General features: G+C 52.3%; 11 protein-coding genes; 6 read left to right on the forward strand and 5 right to left on the reverse strand.

Annotated features, from left to right (window-relative positions):
* Positions 1 to 473: 473 nt before the first annotated feature.
* Positions 474 to 3,581, reverse strand: RCC_10498 (probable Eukaryotic translation initiation factor 3 subunit A; the record flags this gene model as incomplete). Its single annotated transcript, XM_023775726.1, has 1 exon — positions 474 to 3,581. One exon carries the CDS (start codon positions 3,579 to 3,581, stop codon positions 474 to 476), a length of 3,108 nt encoding a protein of 1,035 aa, XP_023631494.1.
* Positions 3,582 to 5,703: 2,122 nt separating this feature from the next.
* RCC_10499 (probable G-protein complex gamma subunit GpgA) lies at positions 5,704 to 6,100 on the forward strand (the record flags this gene model as incomplete). XM_023775727.1 has 3 exons in its annotated part: positions 5,704 to 5,858; positions 5,918 to 5,948; positions 6,008 to 6,100. The coding sequence occupies 3 exons, from the start codon at positions 5,704 to 5,706 to the stop codon at positions 6,098 to 6,100; spliced, it is 279 nt and encodes a 92-aa protein (XP_023631495.1).
* Positions 6,101 to 7,769: 1,669 nt separating this feature from the next.
* RCC_10500 (uncharacterized protein) lies at positions 7,770 to 10,024 on the forward strand (the record flags this gene model as incomplete). XM_023775728.1 has 2 exons in its annotated part: positions 7,770 to 9,474; positions 9,525 to 10,024. The coding sequence occupies 2 exons, from the start codon at positions 7,770 to 7,772 to the stop codon at positions 10,022 to 10,024; spliced, it is 2,205 nt and encodes a 734-aa protein (XP_023631496.1).
* Positions 10,025 to 10,363: 339 nt separating this feature from the next.
* Positions 10,364 to 11,987, reverse strand: RCC_10501 (uncharacterized protein; the record flags this gene model as incomplete). XM_023775729.1 has 2 exons in its annotated part: positions 10,364 to 10,494; positions 10,553 to 11,987. 2 exons carry the CDS (start codon positions 11,985 to 11,987, stop codon positions 10,364 to 10,366), a joined length of 1,566 nt encoding a protein of 521 aa, XP_023631497.1.
* Positions 11,988 to 13,539: 1,552 nt separating this feature from the next.
* RCC_10502 (probable gamma-adaptin precursor) lies at positions 13,540 to 16,282 on the forward strand (the record flags this gene model as incomplete). XM_023775730.1 has 5 exons in its annotated part: positions 13,540 to 13,549; positions 13,606 to 13,729; positions 13,793 to 13,981; positions 14,031 to 16,131; positions 16,184 to 16,282. 5 exons carry the CDS (start codon positions 13,540 to 13,542, stop codon positions 16,280 to 16,282), a joined length of 2,523 nt encoding a protein of 840 aa, XP_023631498.1.
* Positions 16,283 to 16,904: 622 nt separating this feature from the next.
* On the forward strand, positions 16,905 to 17,329 carry RCC_10503 (uncharacterized protein; the record flags this gene model as incomplete). XM_023775731.1 has 2 exons in its annotated part: positions 16,905 to 16,964; positions 17,024 to 17,329. The coding sequence occupies 2 exons, from the start codon at positions 16,905 to 16,907 to the stop codon at positions 17,327 to 17,329; spliced, it is 366 nt and encodes a 121-aa protein (XP_023631499.1).
* A 1,243-nt stretch (positions 17,330 to 18,572) lies between these two features.
* RCC_10504 (related to cytochrome P450) lies at positions 18,573 to 20,177 on the reverse strand (the record flags this gene model as incomplete). XM_023775732.1 has 4 exons in its annotated part: positions 18,573 to 19,062; positions 19,109 to 19,311; positions 19,361 to 20,050; positions 20,112 to 20,177. 4 exons carry the CDS (start codon positions 20,175 to 20,177, stop codon positions 18,573 to 18,575), a joined length of 1,449 nt encoding a protein of 482 aa, XP_023631500.1.
* Positions 20,178 to 21,055: 878 nt separating this feature from the next.
* On the forward strand, positions 21,056 to 22,264 carry RCC_10505 (related to MRL1 Mannose 6-phosphate Receptor Like; the record flags this gene model as incomplete). XM_023775733.1 has 3 exons in its annotated part: positions 21,056 to 21,414; positions 21,473 to 22,034; positions 22,091 to 22,264. 3 exons carry the CDS (start codon positions 21,056 to 21,058, stop codon positions 22,262 to 22,264), a joined length of 1,095 nt encoding a protein of 364 aa, XP_023631501.1.
* Positions 22,265 to 22,523: 259 nt separating this feature from the next.
* RCC_10506 (related to selenoprotein domain protein) lies at positions 22,524 to 22,981 on the reverse strand (the record flags this gene model as incomplete). XM_023775734.1 has 2 exons in its annotated part: positions 22,524 to 22,862; positions 22,913 to 22,981. The coding sequence occupies 2 exons, from the start codon at positions 22,979 to 22,981 to the stop codon at positions 22,524 to 22,526; spliced, it is 408 nt and encodes a 135-aa protein (XP_023631502.1).
* Positions 22,982 to 23,183: 202 nt separating this feature from the next.
* RCC_10507 (uncharacterized protein) lies at positions 23,184 to 25,083 on the reverse strand (the record flags this gene model as incomplete). XM_023775735.1 has 3 exons in its annotated part: positions 23,184 to 23,349; positions 23,423 to 24,423; positions 24,622 to 25,083. 3 exons carry the CDS (start codon positions 25,081 to 25,083, stop codon positions 23,184 to 23,186), a joined length of 1,629 nt encoding a protein of 542 aa, XP_023631503.1.
* Positions 25,084 to 25,819: 736 nt separating this feature from the next.
* Positions 25,820 to 27,192, forward strand: RCC_10508 (uncharacterized protein; the record flags this gene model as incomplete). XM_023775736.1 has 4 exons in its annotated part: positions 25,820 to 26,012; positions 26,069 to 26,769; positions 26,819 to 26,979; positions 27,030 to 27,192. 4 exons carry the CDS (start codon positions 25,820 to 25,822, stop codon positions 27,190 to 27,192), a joined length of 1,218 nt encoding a protein of 405 aa, XP_023631504.1.
* Between the last annotated feature and the right edge of the window lie 400 nt (positions 27,193 to 27,592).

Raw genomic sequence — 27,592 nt, forward strand, 5'->3', positions numbered from 1 at the left:
ACACACATCTCACAAGGCAATGCTTTGTCGTCAAGAACACAATCCGCCAAACCCGAGTGCTCATTTAGCGCATAGCTGAGATCTCATATGAAGCTCAAACTGGGGATAGATGAGTTTCCTCTCATAACAATCTATCCTGACAGCGGACTCTGTCGATAGACAGGTTCTGTTGGGCTTCATGACTGGTTCTATGTTGAGATGATCAAGCTCAACATGCTCCGAGCGATCTTGATTAATCAGGTCTGCTATCGGTCTGTTCTCATACGCTCGAGCATTTGAAGTCGCGGGAGTAGGGATGGGCGGAATGTATGACTGCCATTTTGTTTTACGAATTTCTGATTGCAGTGAACTAAAGCTGCGCTATTTTGAGGTCTGGCAAGTGAATGTACCATGTTGATTGACCATCCATAAACGATCAGGCGCACGGTAGACACCGCCGTTCGCACCACCCGCACTTGTACCATTCTGACCATCTACCTACGACCAGGTGGACGGTAGGCACCGCCGCTCGCACCACCCGCACCGCTTGCACCTGGAGGACGATAGGCACCGCCAGCTGGCGGCGGTGGAGTCGAGCCTTCCGCCGCAGCCTTACGCAACGCCGGTGGAACATACCCTCCTCGCTTGGGCTCTTCAGGCGCGGCAACAGGGGCAACAGGGGCAGCTGGGGCAGCAGKTGCTGCTGCGTCGCCAGGAAGCGTTTCACCGCGAGCTTTGGCAGCTTCGCGCTCGCGCCACGTTGGCTTGCCCCCAGCACCGGCAAGGTTGAGACGAGGACGCTCGCTGGGAGCAGCCGCGGCTTCGGGTTGACGCTCGATGGGCCTCTCAAATGACCGTGGTGGGGCCGCAGATGCGCCTTGCTTCCTCTCCAAGCGTCTTCGCTCTGCTTCCTCTTCACGTTCCATTTGTCTCCTAGCAGCCTCCTCACGCTCCGCTGCGCGCTGCYGTCGCTCAGCCTTGGCAGCAGCATCCTTGACTGCCTTCTCCTCTGCGACACGTGCAGCCTCTTCCTCCTCAATCCGCATCCGCTCTTCCTCCTCACGCTGCATGCGCTCCTCTTCCTCCAGACGACGCTTCTCGGCCGCTTTCCTCTCGCGTACCTCGCGGCGGCGCTTGTCCATTTGTGCGTTGAGCTCACGTTCAGCAGCCTTGCGACGCTTCTCGAAATCGGCGTGGCGTTGTTCGGTGATGTCGCGCTTGAACTTCTCGTATGGAGATRCGAGTCGGCTGAGACGGTGTTTCAGGGCCACTTCTTCCTTGTGCTTCAGCTCGGCAGTGTTGAGTGTTTCCGCCTTACTCTCCTCGTACGCCTTGAGATCCAACTCACGCTGAGCAGCGTAATCAGCAGGAAGATGCTTGATCTCCTCCTTGCGGTAGGCGCGCTCCAAATGGTCGATTCTCTTGCCAGCGACGCGGAGCTTTTCGCCAATCTCATTCTTCTCACGCTCCAGGGCCTGAAGCTTGAGCATGCGAATGCGACCAGTGTCGAGGTCGTCAATGTCCAAGCCGGAAATGTCAACACCCTTGACGCCCTTCTTGAGCTCTTCGAGCTGCTTAGCAGCTTCCTCCCGCTGAACCTTCTTGCGCTCAGCCTGGATACGGCGCTCTTCGCGATCGCGGGTCTCCTGGGCCAAGCGCTCAGTCTCGGCTGCCTGCAGCTCTTGCTGACGGGCCCTCTTCTTCTGTTCTTCTTCACGCTGCTTCGCGAGAAGGGCATTGGCAGCAGACTCCTTCTTCTTTTGGATGGTCTCGCGGCGAGCGATGAGCTCGGTATGCTCAGCAGCAGCACCGGCCTCGCCACGCTGCAGTGCAGCTTGCTTGGCCTTTTGTCGGGCCTCGTTGAAAGATGGGTCAACGACTTGGGCCACCTTGTAGAAGCACTTTGCAATCCGAGGCAGAACAGATCGAACGATCTCGGCAGGCGTGCTCTGGAGGCGCTGAACCGAGCTGGCATCCGACTCGGCTGAGCCGGCCCCGGAACCTGGGTGCATGGCCTTTGCAGAGGAGAAGACATCCGAGTCAAAGGTCAGGAAGCCAGTGGAGTGATCAATGCGAATGGAAAGATCGCCCTTCTTGCATCCGTTCATGATGAATTTCTCGACCGTGGCGCGGGAGACCTGGAATGGCTCGGGGAATTGAGCTAGGGCAAGAACATCGTCCATCTTGACGTCAGTGTATACTTGAGACATTTGCTGGAAGAGGCGCGTGAGCAGCACCTGCTGGAGAGGCAGGACGTATTTCCTCATCTCCTCGTCAGCACCGATCTGCGACAAAATAGGAGACACCTTTTGGCAGATTGACAGCGGGTGGAAGTCGGTCTCGAGAATGTTGTAGAGGTTGCGAATTTCCGGACGGGCACGCTGTAGGATGTCCTTGTTGAGCGCATCCTTGAAGAGGATGGAGCGGGATGGCGCCGAGCTCATACCCAGCAGGTTGGTGAGTCGTGCATTCTTAGTGTTTCGTGCTGCGTCTACATCGATCAGCGCGCCACGAGAACGCGATGTGCTGATGACGGGGATGGAGAGAGCAGAGAGCAACACAAACGAGGCTGCCTTGGAAAGATCGGCATCGGAGATGTTGGTTGGGTTGTCCTTTTTGGTTGCGCCGGCAGCGACCTGGCGAGCGGACACGGTGAGCAGACTGTAGTATCGGCTCCATGCAGCAGCGTGAAAGAGGTAGTTCTCGCTGACGAGAWAAATGCGAGTGAGCTTCTCGTAGTAGTTGGCCATCATAGAGTTCTTTGGTGCCCGGCGGGAGAGGTTGAGAAGAGTGTGGATGTCTTCAACACTCTTGAAAGCCTCCTGCCATAGCTCCAGCTCGACAGCAACGTTGAGTTGCATGAAGCGTGTGTCGAGGTGACGCTGAAGTGTGTCTGGATCGCTCAGATTGATGGCATGCACCTGCTGCGAATATTTTGCAGCGTTCTGCAAATGGTTGCGAAGCAGCTCGCATAGACGACGGAACTCGGTCTTGCGGGTGTACTTTTGACAGAACTGAAAGGCCTGGTGCGCAGTGGTCTGGTACATGACCTCMAAACGGGCGTTGTTCTTAAAAATATCCAACACGGTGCGGTAAGTCTCCCACAGAAACTTGAGCCATGGTGTGACGATAGCACGATCTGTGCGGTCTTTGGATTGCTCGCCCGATACAGTCGAGAGGAGGATGGACTCTGGCGTCTCCATGGCCTCCAAATCTGTGACGTTGGCGAGTGAGGCATCGTCCGGATCTGCGCCTTCAGCCGAGACTTCATCCGCCTTGGCCTGTGCATCCTTGACCCGCTGCTCTGCGAGCTGAATAAAGTGACTGAARACAAGCTCGATGGTAGCGACGTTGGTGTTTTGGCTGGTGTTTTTGTAGTTGTATAGACCATCCTTAGCGGACTTGCCCTTCCGCAGCTCGACACAGAGCTCGACGAAGAGGAGCATCACGGGCTCGAGAGCGGTGGTAGTGCTATTACGCGTGCGCTTCGAGGTGACATGCTCATGCATGATGGACAGAGCGGCCTGCTTCTGGTCCACCGCGATGAGTTCCTGCGCGCGTTTGAGGACATTCTCAGGGCGGGTGTGTGGCGGAGGTGGCATCTTGCCGGTGTTGGGTGCAGGGCACCGTATGTGAGTGTGTGAAGCAGTAGTTGCGCGTGTTCAGGGTGGGTGTGGGTGTGGGCGCGAGATATGGACGTTGTCTGGTTTTCTTGGCTTCCGGGGCCTGATTTGCGCAGACGTTTGGGAAGTGCGGTGGCCTGCACATCGCCAAAAGCTTTGCACTGTCATCGTCAAAATCCCACTTCTTAGGGTTTGCCAAGGCTCGGGTAAGGACATGGTGAAAATGTCCTCTCAGACTTTCGTGGCTGTTTCGAAGCTCTTTCATTGATACTGCCCTCTTGAATTGTACTGCGCGGCTACTACTGGGACAGACAAGCGTAATGTGGCCGCAGGAAAGGAACACCGGCCTCTACATTGCATCATCACGCAAAAGAATGGTGTTATCGTGAAAAAGGTAGCGATATACAGACCTTGCCAAGAAAACCGAGTTGGATCAAACATCCTTCGAGTCATCTTATTCTCACTCAAGCCGGCCTACTTCGTGCGTAAGAATGATACATACGAAATCATGAAGTCGCATCTACTCTGGGAGACGAGATCACTGGAAGGCACTGTGCAAGTCGCGGCAAGTTATACTCCTTGGTCGACTGGAAGGCCTCTATGCGGCTCTTACAAGGAAGCACCGGTGGTAGTCATTGGTTTGGCAGCAGCTGTGATCGTCTCAGAGCGCTCGCTCACCATTCTTCGTGGTGTGTTCTGTTAACGATATTTGCTCTGCTTGTGTTGGACGGATACACGTCTTTGACCATCTTTCATCACACGATTTGCTGCTAACATCTGATCTCAATCATGTGCACCCATTTTGTCCACGTCGAAGCACAACTTACATGAGTTGTCTTTTCTTAGATTCATCCGTGATGATGAAGATTGCCAAGGAAGGTCGCCAGCTACCAACACTCACTCTCGCCGAGAAACAAGACGATTCTGATCCTGAATATAGTCTTGATGTACTTATCCACGGACATGCAACACTGGATCTCGTAAGTTGCAGTCATTCAAAATTTCTCGCGAACGAGAGGAAATGGAAAGTCCAGTGGTGAACTTGAGGAACACTGCATCTACGCAGAAGGCATCGGATCGAACGGCGTTGCGGGAAGAACATGAGGGCTTCGATTSTCAATGGCACCTTCGTTCGCGGATCAGGCGTGTCACCTAAGGTATTGTGTTTTGCCAAYGACTAATTTGCTACGGCACAGAAGCTGCATGTACCCAAGATAGCTTCGGAATGAATTGTTCTCGTTTATCACTTATCCCAACAATCTCAAGCACCAAGTGCGGTGTCGATAAGTACAGCGTGTCTTTGTTCGTGTTCTTGATCGACCAAAGACTGCTTTCGCTATATTTTCGGGACCATTGTTTCGCTGCCGATGCGCGAGCGCCATGATGCTCGAGAGGACTCTGGGGGTATGGAAATACTCCGATGCAAAGAGACGCTGTTGTCTGTTGGTGAAGATGACCGCCCCTCATCGTAAGTCCGAACGCGTCCAAACGCAAACATGCAGAGTTTCTCTGTAATAGAGGTGCGAATCAGCAACGGCCAGGGACCCAGAGATGTTCCGTCCGTGTGGAGAGCAGCACGATGCGTGACACAGCAGATGTAGACCACGCGTTCAATGTAATAATAATTGATGCAAGGCATGCCCGAAGAACCATCGGTATTGCGGTTAATTTCAAGATTTCAATTGCGGTAATCATTGGCGGCCCGTGCCTCTCAGTAGGTCGTTCCTTCCGTGCTCCAGGTTGACACCACCGATGCTTCCTACTCACACGCCATTGTCACCGTTACAGAAGCTGCCACTGCCACTGCCACCTTCCCCGTGAGGCGCGACGCTCTTTTCACGTCTCCTCCGATCGCCGCAAAGCGCACGACACCGTCTCCGACCGAACCCATCCGCCTCCAGACCCACGCAATTCGGCTCGGAACCCCATTACCTTGACCGTCGCACGACCACGAGAACAACCAGCTGCCAGCGCATCGCCGCCTGAAGCTTCCGCCTGGTACCTTTCGCGCATTCCGAGCGACCGCCCTGGGGCCGCTGCATCCGTGTCCGCTCAGCATCACTCCCCGCGCATTTCTATATCACCACCGGTCAGGGCCGCCATGTCCACGCCGTACGAKATCCGCACAAACGACAACGGCAAATCCAAAAAGCAATCAATGGCCGAACTGAAGCTTAGACGGCTTACGGAGCTCAATCAGAGACTGCAGGAGGACCTCAACCGCAGACGGATACCCGTGTCAGAGGCGGCGATGGAGTGCGTTCATACCCTCGTATTCTGACGCGACGACACGCACAGCTGACWCGTTATCACAGCTTGATCGCATTCACAGACAAGGAGCCAAAGGTAGTTGGAATGCTACACCATTGGCGCTCACGCCAGCTAATCTGATTCAAATCTCGCAGGACTTCATGGTACCTAGTCGCTGGGGCACAATCGACAAACGCGAAGATCCATATGCACCGCAGCAATCGAACGGCTGCTGCGCGGTCATGTAGCATCGACTCACGGCCCACTCAATCTCTTAGGGTACGAATTCACAGCATCGGCGTTTAAGCGGGATGGGTTTATTGGAAGTGGTCGCGTTTTCGTCGCGGAACTTGAGGATCAGTCGGAATGGCAGGGTTTGCGGCAATGGCAGAGTTGTTTATTTCTCGCGGAAAAGCCTCCATACGGTGGAGTGTGTAGATTGATGTACGGTGTACCAACATGGGGAGGACCAAGTTCTCCTGAATTCACAAATCACAGTCAACCAAAACATCACCACGGCAAGACCTGAATACGTGTAAGTGCGGTGGTCGGCACGCAGCAGCATTTCTTCACCATTCCTTGTCTACAGGCCCGCAGAACAAGCACATACACAAGACGCTTTCCTTTGAATGGTAGCTGCAAGACAAGACAATGGGCTAGCGCTAAACATCCCACGCATCCATCGCGCTACGCCAGTCCACTCACAGCAAAGACTACGCCGCAAGTGGGCGCCACAGTTGAACTCTGCGCCGAGAATGACTACACGGCGCAGCTTTACGCGAGCAGAAGCCCAATGCAATGCATGCACGAGCATGGTTGTCGCGGGCTTTCACGGGTGACAAAATCGCGCTTTACCATGACCCAGTGCCGATGTACAGTGTGTGGTCTCGTCCAATTCGAAGCGACAACAAAAATCCCATCGCATCACGCTCTTCAGACGTCAAGCACGGATGTGTGTCACCAGGGCCCTTCTCCACGCGAGCTGGCTTTGGGTTTAACAAATTTTCCCCCACAGCGGAGTGGGATCGAGCTTGCGCGTGTGGAACGATCATGAGTAATGCTAAGCGGCTCTGTTTGGCTGCTCCGTGAAGCCACTTGGAGCGAATTTTGAAGCGGTGGAATGGCGAGACTTGATGTACCGGCCAATCAATTGGACGGGATGTTCTAAAGGTTGGGTAAGGTTCCATGTTTTCCTCACCGCGGGGCTGGTCAATGCTGGACGGCAAAATAGCTATTACAGAATAGCTCTGAGGAACAGCCAGATGTACCGATCCCACGACGATATACCTCGCTRATCATCCATCGCCTTTCGATGCCTTGAAGCGAACGCGGATCAGGAGCTTTGTATCGCCAACACAGCGAGACTTGAACGAGAGGCAGAGCTTTGTTGTTATAACCGCGGTTGTGTGTTGGAACTTGGAATAGGTTAGAGGTGAAAGTGAAATTTGTGAGCAGCCGAGATGCAGAGTCGAAGCGATCCCGCTCCCGGTTCTGCCCTTCGCGATAGCGGACCCACGCTCTCGGCACGGGCGCGGTCGGTACTGCATGTGCTCACTTTGCAAACGAAGGCTTGTGAGCCTGAGAAGAGGCTYTCGGATATGGTCTGTTTCTCAACCTCATGCATGATTATTTCGACGACGACATTCCACCCAAGGCACGCATTTTCCATTTCTAGCACCGCCTCTGACGGCGAGTGAGCGGTCACAACTTGCGCCCGCGATCCGACAAAATCTCTGGAAATATCGTCGAGAAGATAGGCCAGAAGTGGTCGTGCAAGCGTTCAGCCCGCCGCCCCCGCGACTCGATCCACTCGACAATTCAGCCCAGTGCGACCGACCAACGAATATATCGCAAGATTTACCAGAGTGGACCATCAAGCAAGAGCCGCCGACACGGCGTTGCTTTGCTTGTGCGGTCATGGACACCACAGCCGAGCAGTCTTGGGGAAGGTCGGGTGAGACGCTGGACTCGATGGCGCACATGGACACGGATCTCGACGACTTGGGCAACCTGTTTGAATTTGGAGATATCGATCTCAACAACATCTCCTCGGTGGATGCGATCAACTACGACCAGCACATGCAGCAGAATGGGACCCATCCAACTACCCCATTCAACGAGATAAACGAGGCTCAGGCCATATCTGGAACCTCTGCGCAGGACTTTGGGACACAGGATCATTTTGGGATCTCCCGAAATGTTGATCTCGCACAACAACAACAACGTCAACAGCAACAACAACATCAGCAGCAGCAGCAGCAGCAGCAGCAGCAGCAGCAGCGATACAGCGGTGCGTTTCCCACGGAGCCAATGTATCAGCCGACCATGCAGCAGCATTTCCATCCAAATCAGCAGTTCCAATTTCAAGCGATGCAGGGATATCCCTCAACGCAGCATGTACCGCCGACACCGAACAGTTTCGAAATGCATGGCGAAGCTGGACGCTTTATGCAACAACCTATGGATCCTCAACAGCGTGCCATATTGGAGCAGAGATATCAGCTGAGTAAAGAGGATGCATCAGCCTTCACCCCTATGGTATCGCCTGCAGGTACACCTCAATATAGTGTTCAGCCCGAGTTCACCATCCCTGGTGCTTACTTCTCGCCGCTCACATCCCCCATGCTACACGCACAGACTCAACAGCGGATGTCCCACTACCATCAAGGCTTCTACACAAATCCAAGCACAGCGCCAAGTTCTAACGCAACATCACCGTTGGCTCCCAATATAGATGTGGACATGCTAGGTGATGAAATATCGCTGTCCGAGCCTGCCCAGTCGAGGAAATCATCCAGGAAGAAGACCGCCACTCCTCGAAGTGCTGGCCCATTGGCAAGAGTCAAACAGAGTCCCATCCAGAAGGCTGCGAAACGAAAGTCTACTACAATGCTTTCCWCACTCGTTCCACCTCGAGAGGTAGATGGCATCCTCGAGTCGCAACGCTCTGGAAGTGTGCAGCCATCGTCTGGTAGTCTGCAGGTGCGGCGGAATGAAAGTTCGGAGAATGGTAGCATCAGCCCAGAGCCATTGAGCGAAGCTTTAATGGGACCCCCTCCACGACCGGGATCAGGTCTGACCCAATCACCAGCATTGGCAGCTCAGCAACATTCACGATCTAACTCGTCAAACGGCCCGGCCGCAACACCCAAATCACTGCTCTCAAGGCGCGGTGGGCAGTCATCCACTCCAACTGCACAGCCAAACCAAAAGGAATCGCACGCACACGACGATGACATGGAATTTGCTGAGCTTGAGCTCCCTGCAGCAGCTGCTGATGAACCAGGTCGCCAGACAGGCTTCGCTCAGCTCAACACTCAAATGTCGACCGTAAGTTCGGCTGAAAACGATAACCTTCGCCTGCCTGCTCGTAAGACGCCGAAACTCGGAACGGCTGGCACACCGCTTTCTGTGCTGCCGCCCAGTCCGTCAGTGATGGGATCTCCCATGATGGCATCGACTCCAGGTGCGCTGCTGAAAGGCGGCAGGAACGACAGCAAAGGTGGCAGAGGTAGTAGGAAGCGATCAAGTATTAGCGTGAGTGGTAATGGATCAACTCTGGTTTCGCCTTCGCTGAGGCCACGCATCTCACCGAGCATAAAGCCGCTTCTACCTGAAGGAGGTAAGTCACCTCCGATAGTTGCTATTGTGCATTGCTGACCACCAACATAGCTGCTCTGCACTCCCCGACACATGCGTTGCTTCTGGCATCGAAGTCCAACTACCAGAATCTACTCGAAGGCAACCACTTACCCGGAGTGAACTACCCAGACTCACTTTCTACCGGCTTGACCTCAAAAAGGACTTCCCACAAGGTCGCAGAGCAAGGCCGCCGCAACCGCATTAATGAAGCACTAAAGGAGATGCAATCACTGCTCCCCAAGCCAGCCGTTGTGAAGGGCGCAAAAGAGACTACCAATAGCGATGCAACTCCCGAAGCTCCCGAGACCGAGACCAAAGAATCCAAAGAAGACGCGCAACTCAAAAGTAATAGCAGCAAAGCTGCAACTGTAGAGTCCGCCAACGAGTATATCAGGAAGTTACAGAGTGAAAATGCAGCTCTGCTGCAACTCAAGACTGAACACGAGGAGATGAAGCGGAAGCTGGAGGAACAAGCCAGTGTTGCTTCCTCTAGTGAACAATCTACCAGTTCTACCGAAGCTGCGTCGTGAGGAATAGACACGAGACATGTGCATGAGAATCGCTATGCATATGATCGCAATATAATATGCATCCGCATTTAGGCACTTTGACATACGCTGGACGTTGTGGCATGGTTGGTTTATATGGGCTATTGATGGGAGTGGGAAATGGTCGGCGGTAGCGATGTTTTTYCCGATTTGGAATGAGATACCAGATGGCGTTTATATATAATGAGGAGTCAACTTCTGCTCGAGCCATGTACATATTGAAGAGTAGGCTCCAATGATGAAGAAAGGACTGCGCTGATGCGTAGATCGCACAATCACACCCCCTGCCAGTCCATATTGTGTCTCTTATTGACACATGATTCATTCTCGACCATAGCGCATCAGCTCGTTCAGATCTACTCGATGAAGATAAGAAATGGACGAGAATTCCTCCCAGTAATGAGCTATGCGGTCGTGGGAGAGCAAGATCAGCTGCGTAGGCATGTATCGATCTGTGTTATGAAAGTTAGTAAGAATGAACATATGGGGATGAACCACTGTGAACCTCACCATCTCGAAAGCCTCTGTCTGCGATATGTCCCGCACTTCGTACGACTCTCGCCCCTTTGAATGGCCCTTCACCCTCCACTCGAATAGTACCTGTATCTCCTACTTCGGGAGCTATGAATGTGTATTCAGCGCGTGGGATATAGAGATCTCCGGTGAGTTTGATCGCTTCGAGACGTCCAGAGGGCTCAATCTGAGCCTTTTGCTCTTCGTCCGCTTTGAGACCATCTTCGGAAGCGGAGCCACTCTGTGAGGGCACCTCACCAAAAGGCTCGATGCCAATCTCCTCCATCGCAGCTGCGAAAGCGCAAGTGATTGCGCTGGGCCCCCCTCTGCCAGCATTGAACCACCGCTGTAACCAGGCCATGCCTCGAGGAAGAGGTCTGGCAGCCTCCTTGTCCGGTTGGGTAATGAGGATGAATTCGCAGCCGTGTCCGCTGTAATCACCGCACCAGATGCCCTGCCAGGGTTTTTGTGGTGTGGGTGTGTAACACCATTCCGGTAATGTTCCAAAAGTTGTGATATCCTCGGGCATACGGATCGTCACTCTGGTGCTGTTCAGATTTGGTTGTGGTATTAGRAACGGCTGTGTGGATCCGGTTGCATCACTGCGTGAGTCACTACTGGTTKTCTGAGAAGACCGCAGCACTTCAGGACTTGGTCTGCGATATTCGACCCATTTTCGCAGCCGGAAGTTGTTTTGGCTAACTTGACTCAACCTCTTTGGTCTGTGGCCTGACGAGTTGAACCTATCGTGACTTGCGTTTCGTGTGCGGCATTCGGCGGGTATCCGTTGTGGTGGCCAGACTTGGGTGCCTTCAGTGATTGCTACTTCTGGGAGATGGCAACATAGCATGAATGAGCTGTACAACCCCGACTCTGTAGCCGTCTCCATCAGAATCTCGTGGCCGAAGCTTGACTCGGGAGTCCTGTTATGATTGAGCAGGTGTTCGTTCGGCGGGTCTGCCTTGAGATTATCGATCTTGAGCTTTAGAACAGGCCGATGAAGATCCAACGAGATTTCCGGATCGAAAGTATGTACAATGACCGGATTCTGATCGATGTCGATTTCTGTCCATCTGTTGGTTCGCTTCACGGCAAGGACGGTGTAGGCGTCGATGGAGCCTGTTGATTCATCATATCTCGCTATTGTGAGTTTGCCGTTTGGTACCGAGTCTCCAATCCATATCCGCTTCWTGACCAGGAACCAGTGCGGATGATGAGTAATGTAAAGCTCGCGGAAGGAGTTTATTGTTGCTGGCTTCGTGATGGGAGATGAGAAGTGAGAGTTGATCTCACTGCTCCAGATGGTTTCTGTGTAGCTTTCGACCTGCAGTCGCCGGCAGACTTGTGCAACTCTTGCAAGATCGGTGGGCGGTAAGTAGGCCAGAATGTGTTGCACCAGCTCGCTCGGTAGTCCGAGAAGTGGTGGTGTCATCGTTCCTCCTTGAACGTCGGATTCCATCTCGCGTGGATCTGCAATGGTCTGGCTTTGCTAGAGACGGCGTAAGCAATGTCGGGATAGGGAACGACAAAGCGCGTGGAAAGTAAGACTTGTTTGGCAGTGACATGAGTTGCCACCCCACATGTACCGAGTAAGAGGTAAAGTAGGGTAAGTAGTCTTCACGGCATTACTTGAGCTTGTAACGCGACTAGGCTTTCTACATGTGGTCGTCGCCGACACCGCCGTGAACTAGGTGCTTATTAACCTGCCTCCTGCTGCTTTGGTTCTAGTCGCATTAATGCTGGTGCTTGCACAATGCGAGCTTCGGGAAGGTATCTAGAAGACGAGAGGAAGCCGCGATCTTCGCCGCCAAGGATCGACTACTGTATTCTCTTGATATTCATCGCCGCGCCATCTCCTCACATTGCACCCATGCGTCACCCAGTCATAGAGTCCTACTTATCTGCGGCGCGTCTACCTGGAGAATGTGCACACTATGGCCGAAAGTCGGAGCTTGCGGTAACGTAAAACTGCCTCCACATTTACCGGTCCAATCGACATAGACGTTGGAATGGTTTCATCTTCATATGGTCTAGAGCTGTTGCGAGTGCCGACCTACTGGAAAACATGTTATCGGGAGGCAATGTGTCGACTGCTCCTCGAGACGCCTCCAATCCATGGCTGGCAACAGCGTTGCCAGGGCGTTTCTCAAACCACCGCATGGTTTGATGGTTGATAGGATAGAGCATCTCGCCTTTTTGTATGCTTTCCCTTCTCATCTACTCCAGTCGAATGACAGTGCATGTGTCTTCGCTCTCGAGGGTTCATCATCGTCGACATCAGGCGCGGCCCCGTAGCAGTCCTTGTGTGCTACAACACACTTACCAGACCAGATAGGCGTATTGTGTGATGCCGTATTTACTTGCGTGGAGATTAGATGGTGAAGCATGGCAGTCCTGACCATGTGCACTCCAACATCTGCAGGCAACATCCTGACGGCTCCAAAGATTTGGTGGGATATAGGCGCGGACAATATCCCCGTACATGGCTACCTTTTTGTTCACTCGAGCATCAAGGGCTGTCCGGCGGCTTGTCGATATCCGGGGAGACTCCTATATGCGAAGGTATGCCGGCGGTCAAGCCAAGGCTTGCTCCTCGGACATCACGTCAAGATGTAGTTGTGGTGGAGAAAGGAGCAACAGATGACGTCCATCCAGAATCCTGCTAGTTCTGGTTGCGTTGTAGATGTCCGTGTTATGAGAAGTTTGGTGGATGCCGTCTTCGAGGGGCAAAGGAGTCAGGTCGGAAACAGCCCGCTGCCCTACGACTTTCGCCGCCAAGGACTCTCTCTATTCTTGTCTACCTAGCAAGAGCAACAACAGTAACACGGGCTTCCCAAGGAATCGGCTCACGTTCCCTTACAACAGCACGAGACCACGGTAGCAGCTACAATATCTCACGAACACGCGATTTGGAAATGGGAATTGCACGGGTTTGAAGGAATACTCCCACATAACCTCAGTCTGGGGTCCCCGCGACCATTGCAATGAGCTCCCGTACGCACATGATGAGGGAAACGCGAGGATCGTCGAAAGGCTGATGGGATTTCCAGTGAAGCAGTTCATCCGCAATGTGCGCGCCGCCAAAACCATTGCCGATGAGCGGGCCGTGGTGCAGAAGGAGAGCGCTGCTATAAGAGCCAGCTTTCGGGAGGAGAGCCACAATTCGGACTTGCGGTAGGCACATGGAGAAGGGGATTATGGAGGATTGGAAACACATTGTGCTCATACTTGTCGCAGACGGAACAATGTCGCCAAACTCCTCTACCTATTCACGTTGGGAGAGCGGACGCATTTCGGACAGATTGAATGCCTCAAGCTGCTTGCCTCGCCGCGCTTTGCGGACAAGCGCTTGGGGTATCTGGGAACCATGCTGCTCCTGGACGAGAATCAGGAGGTCCTGACGCTGGTGACCAACTCGTTGAAGAAGTGCGATCCTCAAGAAACACATACGTCTCCCCTTGCTAACTCCTCGCAGCGACCTGAACCACAGCAACCAGTACATCGTTGGCCTAGCGCTATGCACACTTGGAAACATTGCGTCTGTTGAAATGTCCCGCGACCTGTTCCCCGAAATCGAGACGATCCTATCCTCTTCCAACCCTTATATTCGGAGGAAGGCAGCGCTCTGTGCCATGCGGATATGCCGCAAGGTCCCAGACTTGCAAGAGCATTTTGTGGACAAGGCGAAGCTGCTGTTGAACGATCGAAACCACGGTGTACTGTTGAGTGGCCTAACTCTGGTCATCAGCATGTGCGAGGCGGACGAGGAGGAGGGAGGTGAACAGGGTGTTGTGGACATGTTCAGGCCATTGACTGGCAGTCTTGTTAAGGTTCTCAAGGCCCTCTCGCAATCTGGATATGCGCCGGAGCACGACGTCACGGGCATTACGGATCCCTTCTTGCAAGTCAAGATTTTGCGTTTGCTGCGAGTACTAGGACGTGGCGATCCACAGACGAGCGAGCAGATAAATGATATCCTGGCGCAGGTTGCTACTAACACGGAGTCTTCCAAGAATGTTGGCAACTCCATCCTTTACGAAGCAGTTCTGACAATTCTGGATATCGAAGCCGACTCAGGACTGCGTGTGCTAGGAGTCAACATTCTTGGAAAATTCCTGGCAAACAAGGACAACAACATCCGATATGTGGCGCTCAATACTCTAATCAAAGTGGTTGCCATCGAACCGAATGCAGTACAGCGACATCGGAACACCATTCTGGACTGCCTGAGAGATCCCGACATCAGCATTAGGAGACGTGCACTTGACCTCAGCTTCACCCTCATAAACGAGTCCAACATTCGAGTTTTGATTAGGGAGCTTCTGGCGTTCCTAGAAGTGGCAGACAACGAGTTCAAGCCCGTGATGACCTCTCAGATTGGCATTGCGGCAGATCGATTCGCACCCAACAAGCGTTGGCACGTAGATACCATGCTCCGTGTGTTGAAGCTGGCAGGAAACTACGTCAAGGAACAGATCTTGTCATCTTTCGTCCGGCTTATTGCGACCACGCCAGATCTACAGACATACAGTGCTCAAAAATTGTATGCTGCGCTCAAGGACGACATTAGCCAGGAGGGACTCAACCTCGCCGGAGCCTGGGTCATTGGAGAGTATGGCGATGCCTTGTTGCGCGGTGGCACGTACGAGGAGGAGGAGCTCGTGAAAGAAGTGAAAGAAAACGAGATTGTCGATTTGTTCTCTGCAATCCTGAACTCCAGCTACGCCGGACAAAGCGTCACGCAATACATCATCACTGCGGCCATGAAACTTACGACCCGCATGCAGGATCSAGCCCAGGTAGACCGATTACGACGACTGCTTCTGAGTCGCCAGGCAGATCTTGATGTGGAAGTTCAGCAAAGGTCAGTCGAGTATGGAAACCTCTTCGGCCATGATGCGATTCGTCGTGGTGTTCTCGAGCGTATGCCAGCGCCTGAGATTCGCGAGGAACAGAGAGTACTTGGCGAAGCGACGAAGAAGCGGCATAGCAAAGTTGCACCCAAGAAGAAGCCTAGCCAGATCACCGAGCAAGACATGCTTCTCGATCTTATGGGTGGAGACTCAGACATGCCCGCAGGATTGGGAGGCGCGATCAATGGTGGTCAGAGCAACAATGCTGATCTCCTCGCCGATATTCTCGGTGGTGGCTCTGGAGAACAGACATCTTCTCCTGTCAATGGCCAGTCAAAACCACAGGGCAATATGGACTCAATAATGGACCTCTTTGGCTCACAGCCCTCAGCTGCACAATCTTCCGGAACACAGCAACCCTCATCATCCGTTGACATGCTCGGCGGGTTTGGAGGATCTCAACCCGCTGCACCACAGCAGCAAGCGCACACGGCATACGACAAGAACGACCTTTTCCTTGCATTTACAGTTCAGCGCAGTGCCCAGGCCTTGCAAGTCACCGCAAAATTTCGAAACACGAGTAGTTTTGAGACCCTAAGCGCCGTCAACCTTCAAGCTGCAGTGCCAAAAACACAAAAACTCCAGCTGCAAGCAATCAGCTCTTCCGAGCTATCCGGTGGCCAGGAAGCTACACAGCAGATGCGGGTCACCAGTGTACAGGGAGTGAGTCTGATATTTCATCACCACCGCCCTTCAAACAGCTAACACATCTCAGGCTCCCCCAGCGAAGCTACGGTTAAGATTGAAGGTCACTTTCGCAAAAGATGGTGGTGCTCCCGTCACTGAAGTGGTTGATTGGTCGGAGCCAACATGATGGACTTGAAGCTGACTTGCACCGATTTGATTGCATTTGTGTGTTCTAGCATAGMCTGCGGAACGAGYCTAAATGTGACCCCATTCGATCTGTTGATGAACGGAGTGATGCCTTGTATCATTCGACGATTGCTCAGCTTCTTGTGCGATGCAGGTCGCGACCGACCCAGGGATATCCTTGAGCCCCACGCGGGACACAGCATGTCAACACACTACAAAACGTGGTCTGAAGGTCTTGGTGATTGCGCACATTTGGTTGAAACGATACATGACTCGGACTTCCTATATTCGGTCGATCTTGTGAGAAATTATAGAAGCAGCAACTTCAATGTCTAACGCTGATCTACGACTTTGGGCCGTCACCGGGATGCCCTAGATTATGCTGAGGCAGGAGAAGCTCCGTGAAGGAGTATCGAAGCTCCTGCTTGTCCCCGTCAAGCAATATACGGAGTGTCAGGGAGCTATTTCCAGCAGCATGATCCAAATGACAGGAACGACTGCTTCATCGAAGTGATCATATATAATGTTGTAGGTCCATCGTCCAGAACATATCCATCACAAATCAACCTTTCAACGCAATACACTCTCTCACCACAAAACCTTCAACACCTACTCCAACAATCATGCAGCTCACCATCATCAGCATGATCCTGGCAGTTGCCGCCGCCATGCCAGTCCAAGAAGTCAGTATCCCATCTCCCAGTTGATCAGAACTTGAAATCCCTAACATTCATCCTCACAGCGATCTCTTCCCTACTGCGATCAAGTACACGTCGACATCGGCTTTGGACCTGGACCTGCTTGTCAACAACGACCATCGTCCCTCCCCTACTGCGATCAAGTGCAGGTAAATCCCGGCTATGGACCTGGACCCGCTTGCGTACCCAGACCTTCATCCTACTCGATCCACCGAGAAAACAACCCCTCTGGTCTCATCAACTGCGCGGACGTGCACATTCCTCCCGGTGGTGGACTCGGACCAGCGTGCTACAACCCCGATCTTCCGGTTGATGTTGCTCTTGATATTGTCGAGGACACGTTGCACTAGGGGATATGGGTTGTTTGTTTAAGGATGGTAATGGCGAGGAGTTGAGGCGACATGTAATAGTAATTATGGCATGAGTTCGTGAAAGTTCATAAAGGAAATACATTACAGGATTATAATCTCGCTTTGGACGCCAGCTCGTCCGCATTAATATCTCTTATGCCCTTGATGACGGAGATGCTGTACACCGTCGAGCTCTGATCACTCGAGCATCACGTATCCATTCTCATGGGTATTTCATTCACCTCCTCTTCCCTCACAAAACAACACCTCTATACTTCCGATTATCAAACCCAGGATCCTCAGATATAGACCCCCTCTCCCTCTTCTCAAACCCAGAATCTTCCGAAGCGCGTCCTGGCTGTATACTCCTCCTCGACTCATGCGAAATTCTAGCCTCACGATTCATAACCACCTGCTGCTGTGTAGTCGTCACCCCCGGAGAATACGGAGGAGGTTCATCGCCTTCCGATCTCTGATGTTGCGGGGGTTGCGAGGTTTCCACAGGACTTTCGAGCTCGGCGGGCAAAGTACTCGAAGCGACGCCTTCGAGTTCCATTTTCGATTCCATAGCGGCGTTGTCTGATTCCATCGACATCTCTCTCGCGCCAGTTTCGTCATTTTCGTGCCAGCCCCGTTCGGCGTCGCGTTGCCGTGGGCGATTACCCAGGAGAGCACTACAGCAGCACCCCATTTTTGGGGAGGACGGACAAAGTCCGGGTGAATGCTGAGTTGGAAAGGAGGTTCGATGCTTGGTTGAGTGTGGGGAAGGCTGATTGTGTTCCGGCGGTAGAGGGCGTTTTATCGCTTGTTGTTAAAACTCAGGCATGGAATTGTTATGCCATCATCGCGTGATTAATATATCTAAAGTAGTGGTGTAATTCGTCTGCCTGCGAAGGAAGCGACACGTGCAGTGGGCGGAGTCGTTGTTTATCATAGCAATTGGCTAGTGAGCGAAGGTTTCGCTTGCACTCTTCCACTTACCCTCATCGAGCGGGGTGTGCGAGAAGGTACGTAGTATGCTATACCAAGCATTCCTTACTGATAAATGGTGAGTTGTGTGGATATTTCTGAAAGAGCGTTTGTTCTGTGAGCCTAGCTTCTAATAAGACGACCAATGTATGCTCGTGACGTTGTTGGTCCAAGCAAGGAAACCTCCGTATGTATGCGAGTTCTCACTCTGCAAAACATCCTGACCACAACCAACTCGAATATCCCATACCCTTCCGACAGTCCAGCAAAGCCTTCAGACCGCTCTCCTTCGCACCTTGAGCGTAGCTTTGGTAGGTGGAATGATGCTTGTTGCGAGCCATTGGTTTGCCGGTCGCTTCGCCAATAACGGAATCTCGTAGTTCATCGTGATGTACGCAAGCATCATCTTTAACTCATGCTGCACAAGAAAGCGCCCAGGACATGCGTGGCGTCCATGACCAAAGGAGAGAAAGTCTTCCCCAGTCGAGGTCAAACTCAGGTTCCGCATCTTCAGAAACTCGTCGGAATCTTTCTTGTCGGGATGCTCGGCTTCGAACTGCTCCCGTGGTCTGGAGTAACGGAATGCATCATAGACATCAGGGATTTCGAATATGGAAGGGTCGTGATGGCGGTTCACCAAGTCCACAGATATGAATGAGCCAAAGGGGGCCGTCCAGCCTTCCTCGTCGTTGTGCAAACCATTTTTGGCGACGATCTTGCGTGTCGTTCCTCTAGAGGTGAAAACAGACAGCCGCATGCTTTCTCTGGCGCGGGGTCAGTCAAACTCATATGTTATTCTTCGCAACTTACTTGATAGCAGAATCGGCACGAAACATCTTTGCCAGGGTGGGCTTGTTCCACTTCCCATTACACTCCTCGAACAGACGCTCGGCCTCTTCGCGAATTCCTTCCACGAAGCCCATCACAGGGTCGGAGCTGAACAGATCAAACAAAAGCATTGTCGAGGTCAGCGCAGTTGTGTGTAAAGCTGCAAACTCGATGGGCATGATAAACTGCATCTGATGTTAGCATTGGAAATACCAACGCAGTCCGCTCACATACCTTTGCAATCATTTCCGGCTCGAGCTCTTTCTGCTTGCTTTCAGCAAGAGCGGTCCTGATGTGCCACGTAATGTAATCTTCAGGAATGTCCAATTTTGGATCGTTTGAGGTGATATCTTTGAGGCGCTGTAGTATTATGGGCATTGTGTGTTTACTGGTTCGCCAGTAGTGGAAGTGATTTGGAATTGTCATGAGTCTAGCAACGACCGGCAGACTCCAACTTGGGAAAAATGGTAGCAGAGCGACGGCAGTGACAACGTCCATGGCGAAGGCCGTGCTTTGCTTCAAGAAATCCTTGTCACGGCAGAGAGGCAGTCCTACAAACAAACGGTTGCTAATCCTGGCGAACATGTTAATGGCGATGTCCCATACAGGAAGCTCGGTCCATTTGTCCGTATTGAGCCCAAAGTTGTCGTCGACGCTCGCAGCAATTTCATCGTAGATATCTGGAATGATATGGTCAACTTTCCTCGCAAGGTTCTTGTGGATGACACGTTCATGGAACACGCTCTGAATGAGATAAGGGTCGGTAAAGTTGTAATCCGCTTGGAGCATGTCGTAGTGAGCTGCTCTGACGGAAGACACGTCGTCCGGCTGATTTGTGAGCCATCGCAACTTCTCTGAGGGAATGACAATCTCGTTTCGACCAGACGCATCAGGAATGATATATGACCGACCATTCTGACCGAACTGTTTGGTAGAGTTAGTATTTTGTCTGGAGAGGAAAAGCGATGGTAAGGTATGTGCACACCTTGTGGTATCCTTCCGCAAGCCAATCACCGCTGCGGGTAATGCTGGCGATCGTCGCCCTGGTCATTGATAAGACTTGGCGATGCTGCCTTCCCACCCATGGCAGCTGGGGATAGTGTTGCTTGACCCTGTGAGAGCTCCATAGACACATAGTATGATGATCGCTGCGCCTGCCGCGAAGAGGAGGTGCGAGGTATACATGATGGAGGATGTATTTCACCCGGACCAACACGCAAAGGAGAAGTTCCCCAAGATATCGTGGCGAGAGTTGAAAACGTGCCGTTTGTTATCAAATGTTAGGACCCTACAGCATTGGAGACTCGAAACCTTGTGTAAAGTTAATCTGGATGTAGCATGATTCATGAAGCATTGGATAACCTGGAAATAGGCGAGACCTGCGGGCCAAGCGTTCTGTACTACATAGGTAAACAAGGCAGTGGAAGCACCTCATGTGCTCACTGCTGTTACCCTCTCTTTATGGAAAACCCGTACGTCGTAGCGTACGAGTAGCTTTGGATCGTACTTCCCCTGAGATCGCCATTGTTGCCAGTAGATGTATCGCTTTGCACCATGGAGTTGATCGTAGCACAAAAGAGCTTGTCCCCTTGCCCTTGGCACGTCCTGACGAAGTTGAGGCGTACCTCAGCAGCTCGACATGGACTGATCAGCTGTGCTGTGTCGCAAAGAGCGACTCTCGGTGTCGCGACCCGTTGTGGTCAAGTTTCACATTGAAGCAATTAGAAAACTCCAATTACATAGAATAATCGGCACCCACGCTCGGCATCTTCCAGCCGCGCGCGACGGGAGACGGGAGGGCGGCGGCAAGCGCAACCGCGACGTCCGGTACCTGCAGTCAGTCACTTGGAGACTTTTGGCAATACGTATTCCAGCAATGACAATAATACGTCCGCCTTTACAACAGCATCATTCCCAGCCGACAGCAGCATGAATCTCCTATACTACTCCCTCGGCATCTACCTCCTCGCCTCACCCGCTTTCGCTTCCGCCGCATCCTCCAAGAAAGACACGTCCGGACCAGATCCAGCATGCGGCATCACCTCTCCAACTTCAGGAAGCTTTTTTGACTTGAGCTCGCTGCAAGTCCTGGACCCAAAGACTAGCAAAGCGAAACATCCCCGCGAACACAGTTGGAATGCTACGGGCTATGATTTGGGGTACAACTTCACAGTCAACTTCTGCGGACCGACGATAGAGCCGGTGGAGGATGTGGTTGGAGTCGACAAAGATCTCTGGAGGAATGTCAGTGCCTACTACAAGCAGAATGGAAAGACATATTCGATTGGGTGAGTAGTGTTGTGGTATTTGGTCGAGTTGGATGTGGTGTTGATGACAGGTGTGCAGGCAGCAGAATTCGGAGCTTGTGATGCGTGGTAGGAAGCTGGTATTGAACTATACCGATGGATCGCCTTGCGAGGATGTATCCAGGAAACTTGCGCACAGTGTAGAGGACTTGATGGCTCGGGAGATTATAGACGACGACGACGACAAGAAGAAGGGCAAAGGCAAGGGCAAGGGCAACGATGATGATGACGACGACGACGACGACGACGACGATGATAAGAAGGGAAAAAACAAGCCTTCGTCCGGGGTTCGGAGGAAGAGCACTGTCATTAGTATGCTCTGCGATAAGGACCCGCTCGCGCCCAAACTCACTCTCAGCTTTGTGGGCAGTCCGGATGAGTGTTCCTACKTTTTCGAAGGGAGGAGCGCAGCCGCATGTGCCACACTCAATACCACAARGGGTACACTMAACCCTGGAGGCGTATTCGGCGTGATTGTCATAATAGCAATGCTGGTGTACCTTGTGGGAGGCTGCGTGTACAACCGTGTAGTGTTGCAACAGAGAGGCTGGTCGCAGGTCCCAAACTATCATCTTTGGGCTAACATTCTAGGGTTCTTTAGAGTAAGTTGGCAAGACAATTCCCCATCCAGGTATCAGGCTCACACATTTTCTCTCAGGACATCTTCGTCATTCTGACATCCTCGTGTGCGAGATTCCTACCCTCAAGACGTGGTTACAGTCGCGTCAACGGAGGAATTGGAGGTATGGGCACTCGCGGCAGAGCGCGTGGCGACAGCAGCGACGCCGAGAACAGACTCATTGATGAGTTGAACGAAGAGTGGGACGACTGAACCGCCCTCGATCATGTGCTTGGTTTAGGAAATGGCCGTTGATAGAAACATGTACAGCCGCTGTGTGCCAACAGATCGCATGTCCTTCTCCCTTCCCCACCCCATTTTGAGGATCAAAGGCCACACTCGCCGTGTCTTCGCGGACTTCAATCTCAACCAGGATGCTCTGGAGGACCGTGTGAGCACAACATACCATCATCACGAGTAGTCAACGCCAGGTATTTGTGATGCAATGTGATCCACCTGCATATCCCAACACTCAAGCACAATCTTCGCACTGCTCTGCTGTATCAGAACTCGCCCCAGCAGTGCCAACCTTCGCATCAGACATGACGGCCTTTGAAGACGGCGTATCGGAATGACCAAGATCCTTTCCCGGTTCAATGTGATTTCTCACTCGCTGCTTCAAAATCTTCGCTTCCGGAAATCCGTTCTCGGCTTTGCGATCCCAGATCAAAACCTCCTCGACCTTGTCACCACCCGTCTTGTGGGTCAAGTGTACTGTGAAGATGCCTCCGGTGGCTGGAATCAAGGCGATTTCTCCGACTGTAGTTCCGAATGTGGAGAGTAATTCTTGTCCGAACCAGGCATGTGAATGCTGTCAGTTTTTGATGGTCTGTCTGTTGTATGGAATGATGCAGGACTTACTGCTCGTAGCATCCACTTGCATTGAGTGCAGTATGTTATGGCAATTCTGGGAAGTACAGGACTGGCCATTTTGTTTATGGATGTTTGTTAGGTACATGTAGGGTAGGTAGCGATGATGATCAAGATGCTTCACAGTTAGTGCATCAAAATTTCATGACTGCGAGCGCTATCCAGGGCGGATGCATCAATATTTGACTGGAAATTCAACGTCTATGTGAATCAAACTACATGCTGTGCTTCAGGGCGTGGGTACATATGTATTAATCGCCGTTCATTCGAGCTTCTTGAAGAATGCAAGCTCTTCATTTGGCATGGAAGGCTCTGCTTGAAAGTTCATGCCCTCTACAAGTCCGTCAGAATTGACCACAAACTGTACCTTCAGCGCTCCATCTGTAATCCAGCTGCTGGGCCGGCCAAATCTACGATGTGCCCACCACCTGAATGAGGTACTGCGGGTCAGTCTTTGTCTGTGAGACTGCGATACCCTTGTGGTCTCAAGCATCTACTCACCAGTTTCCAGACACATGGTGCAGACTGGCCCAAAACGCGCATGACATGCTCGGACCTGATGGCGATAGGTAGAGCTTTGTCGCGTCATCGACACCGATATCTCCAGCTATAGGAGGCGGTGTAGTCGAAACTTCCACGCCGTGATAAGCTGTATGCTCGTACATGCCTGCATAGCTTTGAGGCTCGAGTACACGCTGTGCATCCGAAGTCAAGTCCGTCTTCCCGAACAAGCGTTGCAGAACGTTCGCTGGCTGCATCTCCTCTTCCATCTTGGCCTGACCGATCCTCGCTACTGTCGCCATATCGAATCGCTCCGGACCAGGAGTCTCGAGTAATGTGTCAAGCAAGTTCCAGGCAATGATCTGGCTTGCTAGGCTGTAAGAGTTCTGCATGATAACAATCGCCCACCCACCATTCGTATTGCCACTTTGAACTTCAGCTTTCGTAGGTGGGACTATGAGCATACTCGCCATGTAGCCGAATATTGCGCCAGAGTGCTGTAAGATTTCGCGCCCTCGATAGACTTGCGAGAACAGCCCGAGACCATACGCTTGAGGTCCAACATACGGCATACTCTTGTCAGCTTCCAGCAACATTCTCGGGGTACTCATCGCGTTCACGGCCTTTTCGCTCAGCGCAGCGTTCAGATTGGTTGGCTTCAAGAGATGCCGTAGCCAAATGCCATAGTCGAGAACGTTAGAAATGATGCCACCAGCTCCATTCGCCGCTGGCATGGCTTCCCAACCCACTAAGGTGTGCTGTTTCGATTGAGAATCCCAGAGATAGCCTTGTGCTAATTCGATCTTTGAATCCTTGCTGGCAAGATCCTGAGCATCAGAGAGATCGTAAGTTGTGTATTTCATACCTAGTGGCTCGAAAATATACTCCTTTAGCAGCACCTTGAAAGGTGTAGCCAGTGTCTTGGAGATGCTGTGAGCAACCGCCGTGTACATGTTGTTGCAGTACTCCCACTTCGCACGTAGATCTCTTGCTATGGGAACCTAGTTGATACGATTCAGTGTAAGTCTTACGAAGGTGGGTGTACAGCTTCTCTGCTTATCGAAGTAGAATCGGCGAAGGAGCAATCCAGTTACAGGATGGTTCCGACTGGATCGCCCGTGAGCTGTGCTGAGCTTTTGTACTTTGAGCCGCCAATTCTACTGCGACATGTCGAGAAACTGCAACACTTCGTTGCTTACATGTCTCAATGACCGCACGATCTCCCGGTCCGACACGTCACCGTTCATCCATATCAGATCATGTCTGGGCATGCCGGTTCGATGCGATAGAGCGTCTTCGAGGGTGACATGATCAGTTGCATATCTACCTTCTGGCGAGTTCTGATCGAGTACGAAGTCCTCGGCGATCAGATCAGCGAGCGGAGTATTCCAGTCCACGCCGGAGTGTTCACTCGATTCGACCAGAGCTGCTGCCATAGCAGATGTAAACGATTTCGTAGTCGATCCGGCGAAGAACAAGGTCTGCGGCGTCACAAGGATTTTCTTGTCCACATCTGCAAAGCCGAAACCTTGTGCCCAGGTACGATCTTGGTGAAGCATGAGGATCGCAATGCCTGCTGTGTTGGATTCTTTGATAGTGGATTCGACGAAAGCTTCGAAATCGGGAGCAAATCTCTCGTATGGAGTCTCTTGTTCGGGCATCTTAACGAAGTCTTAGGAGGATGTAGAAAGAAAGTCATTGTGAAAGGTCAGCGGTGAGCTCAGTGGATTTGATCCTTCGCCTAATTGATCGGCCGATTGACTCGACATTGCACGACTCGTAGAGAGCCATGCGCGTGCTGCTGAGGGCATTATCATCATGTTCCGTACGTCTGTTCTTATTGCATCGCCGACGTGGTGTATGTGATTCGGGGCGAGTGTTGATTGTAAGACGATGTTGTAGATGGGAGGCGGAACTTGGAAGGCAGTCTCAATCTCGGGTCGTCTCCGGATCTTTACAGAGCGACCTCGTGCTTCAACTCCAACTTCGACCTGGACCAATACATCAACCTCTCGAGTACCTGGCCATTGCTCCAGCGACGACAATATCACGGTCAAGCCTGCTCATACTTCCGGCTGTTGGAATGGGAAACAGGATTGATATGAACTCGATCGAACACATTCGGCCATAAAAGGCCTCACAATAGGAGAGACACGCGTCGAAATGGATGCAATGATCACGTCCAGAACTCATGCAGAACACGAGTCTAGTCAGACCGTCATTTGCGGTCGATTCCTTRGCCCTTTGGACGCGTCCAAGGCACGTTTCAAACGATGACGGTCAGCCTCAAAAATGCCGCACTGTTGTAATTTCACCACAGGGATTTGGCACATAGGTGCGTGATTTATCAAAGGTCTGGCGGTGTTAAGTGCCCGCAACTCGCAGCTTTACCTCTGCATGGAACCTGTGCCTCCGAGAAGACTTGTGCCAGCATTCAGTCACCAGAACGACCATGAGACGAACTCTAGTTTCGCAACCAACATAGCACGGTCCGAGCACAGCGGCAATACTCTGCTACCAGCGGGCACGGCATGCTCTGATTCCGGAGATCAGAACGCTACACCATCTGTGCAACACCATGTTCCTAACGGTGCGTGGAAAGGCGGATTCCAACATGCGTACGCTGACCATTGTCTCGAGCCGAAGACCATGACAAGTCGGCGTTACTGCACGACTTGCGAGAGCTGTGCCTAGTGCTGGCATCGGAGTCAGATTCGAAATTCAACATGAAGACCACTCTACCCGGCCCGGGACCTAGCATCTTCGTGAAAACGTTGCATGGATTATGGCGAATGATTACCACCTCTCCTGTTGGAGACCGACTACACTGGAGCGCTATAGCTTATCATATTGGCTCAMAGTTCTTCGTTGTAAACACCCTCTTGGCCTGGGCGGCATACGCATATCCAAAGTCAGAAAAACCAGGCCAGGTGGAGTACGGAGTTGGACTCACCACGCTTCCCGGCAATGTCTTCTTCTGGATTGGAGCACTCCTTGAATTTCTTGATGTCATCAGTAAGGTCCGGCTTGACGGTCGCCTTATCAAAGACGAATTCGACTATGGATCAACTGATAGCACACCGAGGATCGTCGATGTCAGGCAAGCAAAGAACCGGGCAACTCAGATCAATGTCGAATCCTGGGTCCAGACACAGAAACACCCGACGCATAACGAGGGTGAGCGTCAGCGCTCACATCTTTCCTTCTTCCAACTATTGAGTTGTCACAGCACATATGACGCCACCTTCAACGCTTGCATTATACAGCTGGTAGGCGCGACAGTGTATACGATGATAGGTGTGGCAGACCTCCCAGGGATCTCCTCAGCATTGACGCCTGCGCAAAAGGTATCATCATACACCCGCAACCCAAGAATAGATGCTGAGCACCTGTCAGATTGGACTATACTGGACTCCCAATATCATCGCCTCGTGCTGCTTTGTAGGCGCATCGATCTTCTTCATGGTGGGAACCCAGCAGAAGTGGTACAAGCCTCGGCCGCAATGTATCGTGTGGTGGGCAACTGCATGGTCGCTGGTTGGCTCTCTTGGATTCCTGTAGGTTCAATCACGCATCTTTGGCCGGAAGCGGCGCTGACACCAGACAGCCTGAATGGCATACTTGGTCCTCTAAGCTATGGGAACTGGATCGCGGGTTACCACTGCCTGCTGTCGAATTTCTGGGGGTCGCTCGCTTTCCTTTGCGCCAGCACGTGTCAGATATATGATTGTGCGAACAGCAAACGCGTCGATTCGCCACCAGAAAGCTGAGAAAACTTCAGTCCTGTTCTACCRCCATGTCGAGATTGCATCGTGCCGTGCATGCGATCTCACCAAGATCGATTCACGTCGTGAACATGAAGCGCTGCCATTTTTACGTACGATGGGTATGGTGGTATAGAGCCAAACAATCCGCTTTTAGGTCGCCAATTTCACGCTTTTCCATGCACAGTCCGTCTGCGGAAAACATGTTCGCAGCCATCCAGAGATGCCTCGCAGGCTTTAGAGACTTGTGAAAGATCGCCAAGTCGATCTGTCCTCGGCCATTGACCAGTCGTCTACACTGGCGAGGCTGGGCGCCGTCACGGCGTTGAGACTCGCCCGTAATGCGGTTCCTCTTACGRCATAAACCCCCTTACCGGATGTCAAGAAACGCTCCGGCCGGATCCCA

The sequence above is a fragment of the Ramularia collo-cygni genome (genome assembly GCF_900074925.1).
Source record: "Ramularia collo-cygni strain URUG2 genome assembly, contig: RCC_scaffold22, whole genome shotgun sequence".
NCBI lineage: Eukaryota > Fungi > Ascomycota > Dothideomycetes > Mycosphaerellales > Mycosphaerellaceae > Ramularia > Ramularia collo-cygni.